The sequence below is a fragment of the Oncorhynchus mykiss genome, chromosome 16, assembly GCF_013265735.2.
Source record: "Oncorhynchus mykiss isolate Arlee chromosome 16, USDA_OmykA_1.1, whole genome shotgun sequence".
NCBI lineage: Eukaryota > Metazoa > Chordata > Actinopteri > Salmoniformes > Salmonidae > Oncorhynchus > Oncorhynchus mykiss.
In genome coordinates this window covers 7,030,838-7,044,910 of record NC_048580.1, presented here as the reverse complement: position 1 = coordinate 7,044,910, position 14,073 = coordinate 7,030,838, and the positions used below count along the sequence as shown (strand labels likewise).

The 14,073-nt window shown below is 39.0% G+C and overlaps 1 protein-coding gene across 1 annotated transcript in view; it reads right to left on the bottom strand.

Moving 5' to 3' along the window:
• Positions 1-14,073, bottom strand: part of kif20ba (kinesin family member 20Ba) — a 48,363-nt gene that overhangs the window by 28,422 nt on the left and 5,868 nt on the right. Inside the window, exons 12-21 of the mRNA XM_036945866.1 lie at positions 13,725-13,864; positions 13,218-13,341; positions 12,719-12,920; positions 11,850-11,911; positions 11,592-11,711; positions 11,043-11,331; positions 9,981-10,617; positions 9,505-9,643; positions 8,297-8,419; positions 8,170-8,218 (exon numbers count right to left, since the gene is read on the bottom strand). Coding sequence (XP_036801761.1) covers positions 8,170-8,218; positions 8,297-8,419; positions 9,505-9,643; positions 9,981-10,617; positions 11,043-11,331; positions 11,592-11,711; positions 11,850-11,911; positions 12,719-12,920; positions 13,218-13,341; positions 13,725-13,864 — 1,885 coding nt within the window. The remainder of the gene's footprint in view (positions 1-8,169; positions 8,219-8,296; positions 8,420-9,504; positions 9,644-9,980; positions 10,618-11,042; positions 11,332-11,591; positions 11,712-11,849; positions 11,912-12,718; positions 12,921-13,217; positions 13,342-13,724; positions 13,865-14,073) is intronic.

Below are 14,073 nucleotides of genomic sequence, written 5' to 3'. Positions count from 1 at the left end.
TTAGATTATACATTCTCAGTGTGGGAGGAGTCTAGTATTAGATTATACATTCTCAGTATGGGGGAGTCTAGTATTAGATGATACATTCTCAGTGTGGGAGGAGTCTAGTATTAGATGACACATTCTCAGTGTGGGGGGAGTCTAGTATTAGATTATACATTCTCAGTATGGGGGGAGTCTAGTATTAGATTATACATTCTCAGTATGGGGGGAGTCTAGTATTAGATGACACATTCTCAGTGTGGGGGGAGTATTAGATTATACATTCTCAGTGTGGGGGGAGTCTAGTATTAGATTATACATTCTCAGTATGGGGGGAGTCTAGTATTAGATTATACATTCTCAGTATGGGGGGAGTCTAGTATTAGATTATACATTCTCAGTATGGGGGGAGTATTAGATTATACATTCTCAGTGTGGGGGAGTCTAGTATTAGATTATACATTCTCAGTATGGGGGGAGTCTAGTATTAGATGACACATTCTCAGTATGGGTGAGTCTAGTATTAGATTATACATTCTCAGTATGGGGGAGTCTAGTATTAGATTACACATTCTCAGTATGGGGGAGTCTAGTATTAGATGACACATTCTCAGTATGGGGGAGTCTAGTATTAGATTATACATTCTCAGTATGGGGGGAGCCTAGTATTAGATTATACATTCTCAGTATGGGGGGAGTCTAGTATTAGATTACACATTCTCAGTATGGGGGAGTCTAGTATTAGATGACACATTCTCAGTATGGGGGAGTCTAGTATTAGATGACACATTCTCAGTATGGGGGAGTCTAGTATTAGATGACACATTCTCAGTATGGGGGAGTCTAGTATTAGATGACACATTCTCAGTATGGGGGAGTCTAGTATTAGATGACACATTCTCAGTATGGGGGAGTCTAGTATTAGATTATACATTCTCAGTGTGGGGGGAGCCTAGTATTAGATTATACATTCTCAGTATGGGGGGAGTCTAGTATTAGATTATACATTCTCAGTGTGGGGGGAGTCTAGTATTAGATTATACATTCTCAGTATGGGGGGAGTCTAGTATTAGATTATACATTCTCAGTATGGGGGAGTCTAGTATTAGATGACACATTCTCAGTGTGGGGGAGCCTAGTATTAGATTACACATTCTCAGTGTGGGGGGAGCCTAGTATTAGATTACACATTCTCAGTATGGGGGGAGTCTAGTATTAGATTATACATTCTCAGTATGGGGGGAGTCTAGTATTAGATTATACATTCTCAGTATGGGGGGAGTCTAGTATTAGATTATACATTCTCAGTATGGGGGGAGTCTAGTATTAGATTATACATTCTCAGTAAAGGGGAGTCTAGTATTAGATTATACATTCTCAGTATGGGGGAGTCTAGTATTAGATTACATATTCTCAGTATGGGGGAGTCTAGTATTAGATTATACATTCTCAGTATAGGAGAGTCTAGTATTAGATTATACATTCTCAGTATGGGGGAGTCTAGTATTAGATTATACATTCTCAGTATGGGGGAGTCTAGTATTAGATTACACATTCTCAGTATAGTGGAGTCTAGTATTAGATTGCACATTCTCAGTGTGGGGGGAGTCTAGTATTAGATTATACATTCTCAGTATGGGGGAGTCTAGTATTAGATTACACATTCTCAGTATAGTGGAGTCTAGTATTAGATTATACATTCTCAGTATAGTGGAGTCTAGTATTAGAGTGCACATTCTCAGTATGGGGGAGTCTAGTATTAGATGACACATTCTCAGTGTGGGGGGAGTCTAGTATTAGATTATACATTCTCAGTCTGGGGGAGTCTAGTATTAGATGACACATTCTCAGTATGGGGGAGTCTAGTATTAGATGACACATTCTCAGTATGGGGGGAGTCTAGTATTAGATTACACATTCTCAGTATGGGGGAGTCTAGTATTAGATTATACATTCTCAGTCTGGGGGAGTATTAGATTACACATTCTCAGTATGGGGGAGTCTAGTATTAGATTACACATTCTCAGTGTGGGGGGAGTCTAGTATTAGATTATACATTCTCAGTGTGGGGGGAGTCTAGTATTAGATTATGCATTCTCAGTGTGGGGGGAGTCTAGTATTAGATTATACATTCTCAGTGTGGGGGGAGTCTAGTATTAGATTATACATTCTCAGTGTGGGGGGAGTCTAGTATTAGATGACACATTCTCAGTACGGGGGAGTCTAGTATTAGATTATACATTCTCAGTATGGGGGAGTCTAGTATTAGATTATACATTCTCAGTATGGATGAGTCTAGTATTAGATTATACATTCTCAGTATGGGGGAGTCTAGTATTAGATTATACATTCTCAGTATGGGGGGAGCCTAGTATTAGATTATACATTCTCAGTATGGGGGAGCCTAGTATTAGATTATACATTCTCAGTATGGGGTGAGTCTAGTATTAGATTACACATTCTCAGTATGGATGAGTCTAGTATTAGATTATACATTCTCAGTATGGGGGAGTCTAGTATTAGATTATACATTCTCAGTATGGGGGGAGCCTAGTATTAGATTATACATTCTCAGTATGGGGGAGCCTAGTATTAGATTATACATTCTCAGTATGGGGTGAGTCTAGTATTAGATTACACATTCTCAATATGGGGGAGTCTAGTATTAGATTATACATTCTCAGTATGGGGGGAGCCTAGTATTAGATTATACATTCTCAGTATGGGGGAGTCTAGTATTAGATTATACATTCTCAGTATGGGGGGAGCCTAGTATTAGATTATACATTCTCAGTATGGGGGAGTCTAGTATTAGATTATACATTCTCAGTATGGGGTGAGTCTAGTTTTAGATAATACATTCTCAGTATGGGGTGAGTCTAGTTTTAGATTACACATTCTCAGTATGGGTGAGTCTAGTATTAGATTATACATTCTCAGTATGGGTGAGCCTAGTATTAGATTATACCTTCTCAGTATGGGGGAGTCTAGTATTAGATTACACATTCTCAGTATGGGGGAGTCTAGTATTAGATTATACATTCTCAGTATGGGGGAGTCTAGTATTAGATTATACATTCTCAGTATGGGGTGAGTCTAGTATTAGATTATACATTCTCAGTATGGGGGGAGTCTAGTATTAGATTACACATTCTCAGTATGTTTGAGTATTGTATTAGATTACACATTCTCAGTATGGGGGGAGTCTAGTATTAGATTATACATTCTCAGTATGGGGGGAGTCTAGTATTAGATTATACATTCTCAGTATGGGGGGAGTCTAGTATTAGATTATACATTCTCAGTATGGGGGGAGTCTAGTATTAGATTACACATTCTCAGTATGTTTGAGTATTGTATTAGATTACACATTCTCAGTATGGGGGGAGTCTAGTATTAGATTACACATTCTCAGTATGGGGGGAGTCTAGTATTAGATTACACATTCTCAGTGTAGTTGAGTCTAGTATTAGATTTTACATTCTCAGTATGGGGGGAGTCTAGTATTAGATTACACATTCTCAGTATGTTTGAGTATTGTATTAGATTACACATTCTCAGTATGGGGTGAGTCTAGTATTAGATTACACATTCTCAGTATGGGGGGAGTCTAGTATTAGATTACAGATTCTCAGTGTAGTTGAGTCTAGTATTAGATTATACATTCTCAGTATGGGGGAGTCTAGTATTAGATTATACATTCTCAGTATGGGGGGAGTCTAGTATTAGATTATACATTCTCAGTATGGGGGAGTCTAGTATTAGATTACACATTCTCAGTATGGGGGAGTCTAGTATTAGATTATACATTCTCAGTATAGGAGAGTCTAGTATTAGATTATACATTCTCAGTATGGGGGAGTCTAGTATTAGATTATACATTCTCAGTATGGGGGAGTCTAGTATTAGATTACACATTCTCAGTATAGTGGAGTCTAGTATTAGATTGCACATTCTCAGTGTGGGGGGAGTCTAGTATTAGATTATACATTCTCAGTATGGGGGAGTCTAGTATTAGATTACACATTCTCAGTATAGTGGAGTCTAGTATTAGATTATACATTCTCAGTATAGTGGAGTCTAGTATTAGAGTGCACATTCTCAGTATGGGGGAGTCTAGTATTAGATGACACATTCTCAGTGTGGGGGGAGTCTAGTATTAGATTATACATTCTCAGTCTGGGGGAGTCTAGTATTAGATGACACATTCTCAGTATGGGGGGAGTCTAGTATTAGATTACACATTCTCAGTATGGGGGAGTCTAGTATTAGATTATACATTCTCAGTCTGGGGGAGTATTAGATTACACATTCTCAGTATGGGGGGAGTCTAGTATTAGATTATACATTCTCAGTGTGGGGGGAGTCTAGTATTAGATTATGCATTCTCAGTGTGGGGGGAGTCTAGTATTAGATTATACATTCTCAGTGTGGGGGGAGTCTAGTATTAGATTATACATTCTCAGTGTGGGGGGAGTCTAGTATTAGATGACACATTCTCAGTACGGGGGAGTCTAGTATTAGATTATACATTCTCAGTATGGGGGAGTCTAGTATTAGATTATACATTCTCAGTATGGATGAGTCTAGTATTAGATTATACATTCTCAGTATGGGGGAGTCTAGTATTAGATTATACATTCTCAGTATGGGGGGAGCCTAGTATTAGATTATACATTCTCAGTATGGGGGGAGCCTAGTATTAGATTATACATTCTCAGTATGGGGTGAGTCTAGTATTAGATTACACATTCTCAATATGGGGGAGTCTAGTATTAGATTATACATTCTCAGTATGGGGGGAGCCTAGTATTAGATTATACATTCTCAGTATGGGGGAGTCTAGTATTAGATTATACATTCTCAGTATGGGGGGAGCCTAGTATTAGATTATACATTCTCAGTATGGGGGAGTCTAGTATTAGATTATACATTCTCAGTATGGGGTGAGTCTAGTTTTAGATTATACATTCTCAGTATGGGGTGAGTCTAGTTTTAGATTACACATTCTCAGTATGGGTGAGTCTAGTATTAGATTATACATTCTCAGTATGGGTGAGCCTAGTATTAGATTATACCTTCTCAGTATGGGGGAGTCTAGTATTAGATTACACATTCTCAGTATGGGGGAGTCTAGTATTAGATTATACATTCTCAGTATGGGGGAGTCTAGTATTAGATTATACATTCTCAGTATGGGGTGAGTCTAGTATTAGATTATACATTCTCAGTATGGGGGGAGTCTAGTATTAGATTACACATTCTCAGTATGTTTGAGTATTGTTTTAGATTACACATTCTCAGTATGGGGGGAGTCTAGTATTAGATTATACATTCTCAGTATGGGGGGAGTCTAGTATTAGATTATACATTCTCAGTATGGGGGGAGTCTAGTATTAGATTATACATTCTCAGTATGGGGGGAGTCTAGTATTAGATTACACATTCTCAGTATGTTTGAGTATTGTATTAGATTACACATTCTCAGTATGGGGGGAGTCTAGTATTAGATTACACATTCTCAGTATGGGGGGAGTCTAGTATTAGATTACACATTCTCAGTGTAGTTGAGTCTAGTATTAGATTTTACATTCTCAGTATGGGGGGAGTCTAGTATTAGATTACACATTCTCAGTATGTTTGAGTATTGTATTAGATTACACATTCTCAGTATGGGGGGAGTCTAGTATTAGATTACACATTCTCAGTATGGGGGGAGTCTAGTATTAGATTACAGATTCTCAGTGTAGTTGAGTCTAGTATTAGATTATACATTCTCAGTATGGGGGAGTCTAGTATTAGATTATACATTCTCAGTATGGGGGGAGTCTAGTATTAGATTACACATTCTCAGTATGGGGGAGTCTAGTATTAGATTATACATTCTCAGTATGGGGTGAGTCTAGTATTAGATTATACATTCTCAGTATGGGGGGAGTCTAGTATTAGATTACACATTCGCAGTATGTTTGAGTATTGTATTAGATTACACATTCTCAGTATGGGGGGAGTCTAGTATTAGATTATACATTCTCAGTATGGGGGAGTCTAGTATTAGATTATACATTCTCAGTATGGGGGGAGCCTAGTATTAGATTATACATTCTCAGTATGGGGGAGTCTAGTATTAGATTATACATTCTCAGTATGGGGGGAGTCTAGTATTAGATTACACATTCTCAGTATGTTTGAGTATTGTATTAGATTACACATTCTCAGTATGGAGGGAGTCTAGTATTAGATTACACATTCTCAGTGTAGTTGAGTCTAGTATTAGATTATACATTCTCAGTGTGGGGGAGTCTAGTATTAGATTATACATTCTCAGTATGGGGGGAAGTCTAGTATTAGATTACACATTCTCAGTGTAGTTGAGTCTAGTATTAGATTATACATTCTCAGTGTGGGGGAGTCTAGTATTAGATTATACATTCTCAGTATGGGGGGAGTCTAGTATTAGATTACACATTCTCAGTGTAGTTGAGTCTAGTATTAGATTATACATTCTCAGTATGGGGGAGTCTAGTATTAGATTATACATTCTCAGTATGGGGGGAGTCTAGTATTAGATTATACATTATCAGTATGGGGGAGTCTAGTATTAGATTACACATTCTCAGTATGGGGGAGTCTAGTATTAGATTATACATTCTCAGTATGGGGGGAGTCTAGTATTAGATTATACATTCTCAGTATGGGGGAGTCTAGTATTAGATTACACATTCTCAGTATGGGGGAGTCTAGTATTAGATTACACATTCTCAGTATGGGGGAGTCTAGTATTAGATTATACATTCTCAGTATGGGGGAGTCTAGTATTAGATTATACATTCTCAGTATGGGGGAGTCTAGTATTAGATTACACATTCTCAGTATGGGGGAGTCTAGTATTAGATGACACATTCTCAGTATGGGGGAGTCTAGTATTAGATTATACATTCTCAGTATGGGGGAGTCTAGTATTAGATTACACATTCTCAGTATGGGGGAGTCTAGTATTAGATTACACATTCTCAGTATGGGGGAGTCTAGTATTAGATTATACATTCTCAGTATGGGGGGAGTCTAGTATTAGATTATACATTCTCAGTATGGGGGAGTCTAGTATTAGATTACACATTCTCAGTATGGGGGGAGTCTAGTATTAGATTATACATTTTCAGTATGGGGGGAGTCTAGTATTAGATTATACATTCTCAGTATGGGGGGAGTCTAGTATTAGATTATACATTCTCAGTATGGGGGAGTCTAGTATTAGATTACACATTCTCAGTATGGGGGAGTCTAGTATTAGATTACACATTCTCAGTATGGGGGAGTCTAGTATTAGATTATACATTCTCAGTATGGGATGAGTCTAGTATTAGATTATACATTCTCAGTATGGGTGAGTCTAGTATTAGATTATACATTCTCAGTATGGGGTGAGTCTAGTATTAGATTATACATTCTCAGTATGGGGGGAGTCTAGTATTAGATTACACATTCTCAGTATGGGGGGAGTCTAGTATTAGATTATACATTCTCAGTATGGGGGAGTCTAGTATTAGATTATACATTCTCAGTATGGGGGGAGTCTAGTATTAGATTATACATTCTCAGTATGGGTGGAGTCTAGTATTAGATTATACATTCTCAGTATGGGGGGAGTCTAGTATTAGATTATACATTCTCAGTATGGGGTGAGTCTAGTATTAGATTATACATTCTCAGTGTGGGAGGAGTCTAGTATTAGATTATACATTCTCAGTATGGGGGAGTCTAGTATTAGATGATACATTCTCAGTGTGGGAGGAGTCTAGTATTAGATTATACATTCTCAGTATGGGGTGAGTCTAGTATTAGATTACACATTCTCAGTATGGGGTGAGTCTAGTATTAGATTATACATTCTCAGTGTGGTTGAGTCTAGTATTAGATTATACATTCTCAGTATGGGGGGGGTCTAGTATTAGATTATACATTCTCAGTGTGGGAGGAGTCTAGTATTAGATTATACATTCTCAGTGTGGGAGGAGTCTAGTATGTTGATATGTGTTGCTTACTGCATACATTTGAACCAAAGAGTATGTAGGACAATAAATACACAGTATGTCATTTTACTAAGTAGTAGGCAAGAACACAGCCTATGTATGGCACACAGAAATACAGAGCAGAACAGTATGGATCAACAGGCTTTATATGTACCTTTACAGGCGTTCGGATTGAGCTTGAGGTTCTCGTCAGCAGACTGTTCCTGGAAAGAGAAAGATCAAACTCCGGTCAACAACAAGGACACATTTAAAGTAAAACAACCAAGATTTAAACAACATACCGTTTTCAGTTGCTGTATGGTCCTGTCTTTATTAGCCAGGTCTGCCTGCTGCCGTTTCTTCACTTTCTCCAAGTCCTGCAGTTTAAGTTTGAGAGATTTCGCCTCTTCTCGCATGGAGATGATCTTGGGTAGGAAAACAAAAGGGCCGATATGTTATTAATAGTGATTGAAACGTTATTAATAGTGATTCATATATTATTATAGGGAGATAAATTAGTATAGTGGTTCATACATTATGAATAGTGATTCATACATTATGAATAGTGATTCATACGTTATTAATAGTGATTCATATGTTATTATAGTGATTCTTATATTATTATAGGGAGAGATAAGTTAGTATAGTGGTTCATACATTATTAATAGTGATTCATACGTTATTAGTGAATCATACTTTATTATTAGTGATTCATACGTTAGTGATTCATACGTTATTATAGTGATTTATACATTTTAAAAAGTGATTCATACATTATTAGTAGTGAGTCATACATTATTAATAGTTATTCATACATTAGTGATTCATACGTTATTAGTAGTGATTCATACATTATTAGTAGTGATTCATACATTATTAGTAGTGAGTCATACATTATTAATAGTGATTCATACATTATGAATAGTGATTCATACGTTACAAATAGTGATTCATATGTTAATAGTGATCCATACGTTATTATAGTGGTTCATACGTTATTAATAGAGGTTCATATGTTATAGTTATTAATAGTGATTCACACGTTTTGAATGGTGATTCATACGTTATTAGTGATTCATACGTTTTTAAAAAGTGGTTCATACGTTAGTGATTCATACGTTATTATAGTGATTCATACGTTTTGAATGGTGATTCATACGTTTTGAATGGTGATTCATACGTTTTGAATGGTGATTCATACGTTTTGAATGGTGATTCATACGTTATTATAGTGATTCATACGTTATTATAGTGATTCATACGTTTTGAATGGTGATTCATATGTTATTATAGTGATTCATACATTATTAATAGTGATTCATACGTTAGTGATTCATACGTTAGTGATTCATATGTTATTAATAGTGATTCATACATTATTAATAGTGATTAATACATTATTAATAGTGATTCATACATTATTAATAGTGATTGATGCTATTAGTGATTGTAATTATGGACCTACTGTGATAGTATCTGTTGCATAAATAAAGATCAAATCAGATTTTACCTCTATTTGAACTTGCTGGATCTGTTTTTTAGAGTCGGACAGCTTCTCTTTGAGATCAGAAGTGTGGTCGTCTTTCCTCTCAAGGTCCAGGCTCAAACTCTTCACTTTGTCGGAGTCAAGTTTAGCCGTCTCCTTCAATCTGTGGTCATGAACACGAGAGGTAAACTCAAACAGCAGCTACATTAGAGAGGTTTTACCAGTAAGGAGGAGCAGGGGAAAGGAAGAAACATTTAGGCCAATCCCAAATCGTCCCCTGTGCACTACGCACTCGTGGAGATATGAGAGGACAAGCGTAATCAATCTTGTAATAGCTACACCTTGCTCCCTGATAGGCTAGGCAGAAGTTTCACCATATTGCTTATACCAATCAAATCCTCTCGGATTGCCACACGTGCATAGGGCGTAGGTTATGATTTGGGATTGGCACGTAGTCCTCCCCAGTAGCCAGAGTGAAAGGTACCAGCCAGCCCACTAACCTGGTGATGACCCGCTCTCTCCTCTCCAGCTCAGCGTTCTTCTGAGTGATGGCCTCTTCAGCCACAGCCAGCAACTCCCGCCTCCTCTCCACCTCCCTCTTACGAGCCTCCTGCACCGTAGCGGTCTCCTCATCCTCCCGCATTTCCTGCGCCTCCCTCAGGCTCCTCTGCAGGCCTGACACCTGCGCCTCCTTCTCAAACAGCATCTTCTCCAACTCTGCCACTCTCTCCGTTTGGGACATGAGCTCGTCGTTATACGACTGGGACACGGTTACGACCGCCTCCCTCTCCGTTTGGTGGGTGCACTGCTTCTCCTCCAGTGCAGCCATCTTTCCCTTCAAGGTCACGACCTCAGCTACAGAGTTCTCGCTGTGGTCCATGGCTTTAGCCTCCATTTCTGGCCCTTTCTCACTCTCCTTTAGGGTCTTTGGGAATTCTCTTTTCTGTTCCGTCAGCTTGTCTCTGAGAAGCCCACTGTCCCTTTGTACCTCCACCAGCTCCCTGTGCAATCTGTCCATCTCCTCCTCTCCTCTCCCCAGGAACCCTAACAAAGACATGGACACTTGTTGAATTATCTTTGAAGGTGACGCAAAGCTTCTGAGGTATGGTGGGGATTTTATTTTATGTTGACTTGATGCTTAGTGTCAAACTAAATTTAGTGTGCTCCTTAGCATTAGCCAGTGGAATGAGATTAGGACAGTTTGTTAAATAGCAAAACAACTGGACACGTTGCAATTTGTCAGCAAACAATGTGAAAAAAATAAAATAAAAGTATTTTAATAACCATGTCAATATAGTGAGTGTTTGGTTAGTGAAGATCATTTCCCAGGATATGAAGTGGTGTCTCTCCACCAATGAGACAACAATAAGTCCTACCAATGCTATACAACGTTTGAAAAATATCTGAGCACAGCAACAACAACAAAAACTTTATTTATAATCAAAATCATATGGAACACAACCACTTAAAAAACATCAAGCCAGAAATGGGGAACACATACATGGATACATAGGAAAAACATGATGAAAAGCGCTCCGCTGTCTGAGACTTTGGGCAGCATTAGTTCTTGAGCGCAGACAGTCGCCTCTTTAAGCGGATGTTCCTGCGACTTTTGGCTGTGTTCTCTCTACCCCCTGCTCTCAACCCAACAAACGGTGGGAGGGGCTTCCCGGCCGTGCTCGGAGCCCACCCTGTACCTTTCTTGCTGGGTGGCTGGTCCTCCAGGTTGGCCTGGAGGTCCACCAGCCGTTTGCGGCTCTCTGCGCGAGAGCTGGGCCTCTCCCCTCTGGAGCAAGAGCAGCTGCTCTTCAGTTGCAGGATCTCATTTTTGATGCCGTCAAATGTAGCCTTCTGCCAAAGAAAAACCCAACAAATGTTAAAGACGTCAAGCATGGCCTACTCAAGCTGGAATAAAAATGTTTTATATAAAAAATATTTTTTTTAAAAAATCACATTTTGGATATGAACATTTATAATGTGACATAAGGATGGGAAATAAGCACCAGTTCAGTATAAATGGGAGATGTAAAGGAGAAATACTAAGTATGAAAACAGGCGGCTGTCCAATAGTTAGTCAGATCTAAGCGCCACTTTAAAAAACATCTACATACATTCTTGATGGTGGCTTGGACCTGTTGGTCTACGGTGTTCTGAAGCGCGGTGATCATCTCATCCTTCTCGTGACACATCTCCAGGAAGTAGGAGAATTTCAGCTCCTGAGACTCAAGAGTCTAAAAAAGTTTTGTCAGAACTACTCTGTTAACCGCGAACTAAAACCTAGCGGAATTTGGTTTTTATGTAGAACAGACAACCCAAAACAATAAGTCCCCATTGCTGGAAAAGAACCAAAAAACAAAATGGCACAATACCTTTCTAGCCTCTTCAAGCTGTTCGTTCGATTGCCGCGCTTGTTTGCAACAATATTCTAGTTCTGAAATTGAACAGAAGACACCGACTACTCAACCCAAGGGAAACATTGTGAGCGTTCCATCACAGCCACTGTTATGGGATTAATCAAACCCATCCGGAGCAGTAGTTGATAGTGAAGACAGGTGATTAACAGGTTATCGCTGAAAGAGATACAGCGTATATGAAAGGCATAGGCTACACCAGTGTTTCATAATACTGTTCCCGAGGGAAACAAAAAGGGCCGTCACATTTTAGTTCTTGCCTTAGCATGACACACCACATTCAAATAGTCAACTGCTCAAGCCTTTGCTTATGGTGCGTTCTTAACCAAGTGGGAAAGTGGTTAATGATCTGAACTTGTTGAAAGCCGATTGGCTAAATGGCCAAAATGCTGCGTCAACCATCAACTAAACTTACAGCGATCATGTTAATAAACAAATTAGAGTTAAAGCTAACTTAAAAAAAAAAAATGTTTTACAAATGTTTTGTTGTTGCATTTAAAAATGCTGTTACCAAGGTAATTTTCTTAGTAGGTGATGTCAGAGGTCAGCATGTGTGAGAAGACAGAGCTCAGGGATGAATCATAGTTTCCCCACTAGGTGTTACCAGTTGGAGGGCCATTCAAGTGGATTTTCCCCCCAAGTTGTATGTGATAAATACCACCGTCCCACTTGGCTATGAACACGGCTTTATTGTAAATAGGTGTAATGCTTGGGCAATTTTTTTTTTTATGTGAACCCTTGTGGGTCCCGACGACCACGATGAAACACTGGGCTATAAAACATTTTAAAAAATACATTTTTAAAACAACTGGTTGTCAGTTGGCTACCATTGGTTTTGACAGTGAGCTGCTCCTGGGCTTGGTTCAGCAGCGCCGAGAGATCATCCACTCTCTTTTCCAGATTGGAGATGGTTTCGCCACTGGGTTGGGTGACCACCAGACACGTCTTGGCCTCCAAAGCCGCCTTCTTTATGCCCGCCAGGTCACTGCACATGGAGTCAAACATCTTTCCCAATGGCGAGCTGTCCTCCTACAACAGAGAAGACATATTTGAGTCATTTTGGAGATGCTATTATCCAGAGACACTTACAATTAGTGCATTCATCTTAAGATCGCTAGGTGAGACAAGCACATATCGCTCTCATAGTGAATACATTATTTCTTAATAAAGTAGCCATCAGCAAAGACAGCACTAGTAAGAAAAGACAAGTTAGGTTTTTTTTTTTTGTCACCGCAGTTTGAACACCAAGGTAAAGGACGAGAGACATGGCTACATCATGAAGGTTGACACTGTTAATGTCCAACACATCTAGGCAGGATGCATTACTGTGGCTCGCTCTACTCTGTCCAACTCCTCTTGACTGGTGTTAATGTTCCCAAGATTTCTCAGGATCTCTAGACGCTTCTCTGCTCTCTCCTCGACATTCTTCTCCTCTTTGGCCAGACGCTCCCTGTAAGACACAGAGATGCATAGATATATTTTTTTAACCTTTATTTAACTCGGCAAGTCAGTTAAGAACAAATTCTTATTTTCAATGACGGCCTAGGAACAGTGGGGTTAACTGCCTTGTTCAGGGGGAGAACGACAGATTTGTACCTTGTCAGCTCGGTTACAAGTCCAACACTAACCACTAGGCTAACTGCCACCCCAAATATTATAGCTAGATCTTATTCAGTTATGTATCAAAATACATAAAAAACATTTACCTTTAAAAAGCTACTATGTAAAGTGTTGAGTACCTCAGTTGGTAGAAAAATACTCAAACCAACCATTTTTTTTTTAAGCAACCAAAACCAAAAATAAATGACTGAAATAAGGCACAGAAGGGCTCACTTGTAATCGGTCTGCATTTCAGAGAAGAACTCCGAGAACTCCTTGGTGACCTCGTCACGGATACGGGATTCCAAAGCAATGTTTTCAGACCTCTCTTTCTGGAGCTGTTCCCGGAGCTCCGTCAACTGGAGGAGCTGGCTCTGAAGGGTTGACAGACATTTACCTCTTGTGGACAGACGTCATTGAGCATTACGTGACACTTTAGTTCTAGGTTAACCGGAGATGAATTTGATATTAATTAGGGCCCCAGAGTTTTGACCATTTCACCCGATGAGTGAAACTCTGGTCCATTTACTATTAACAGGGCTAAATCTTCCCCAAATGTCTCAATCAAATCAGGGCCTGGAAA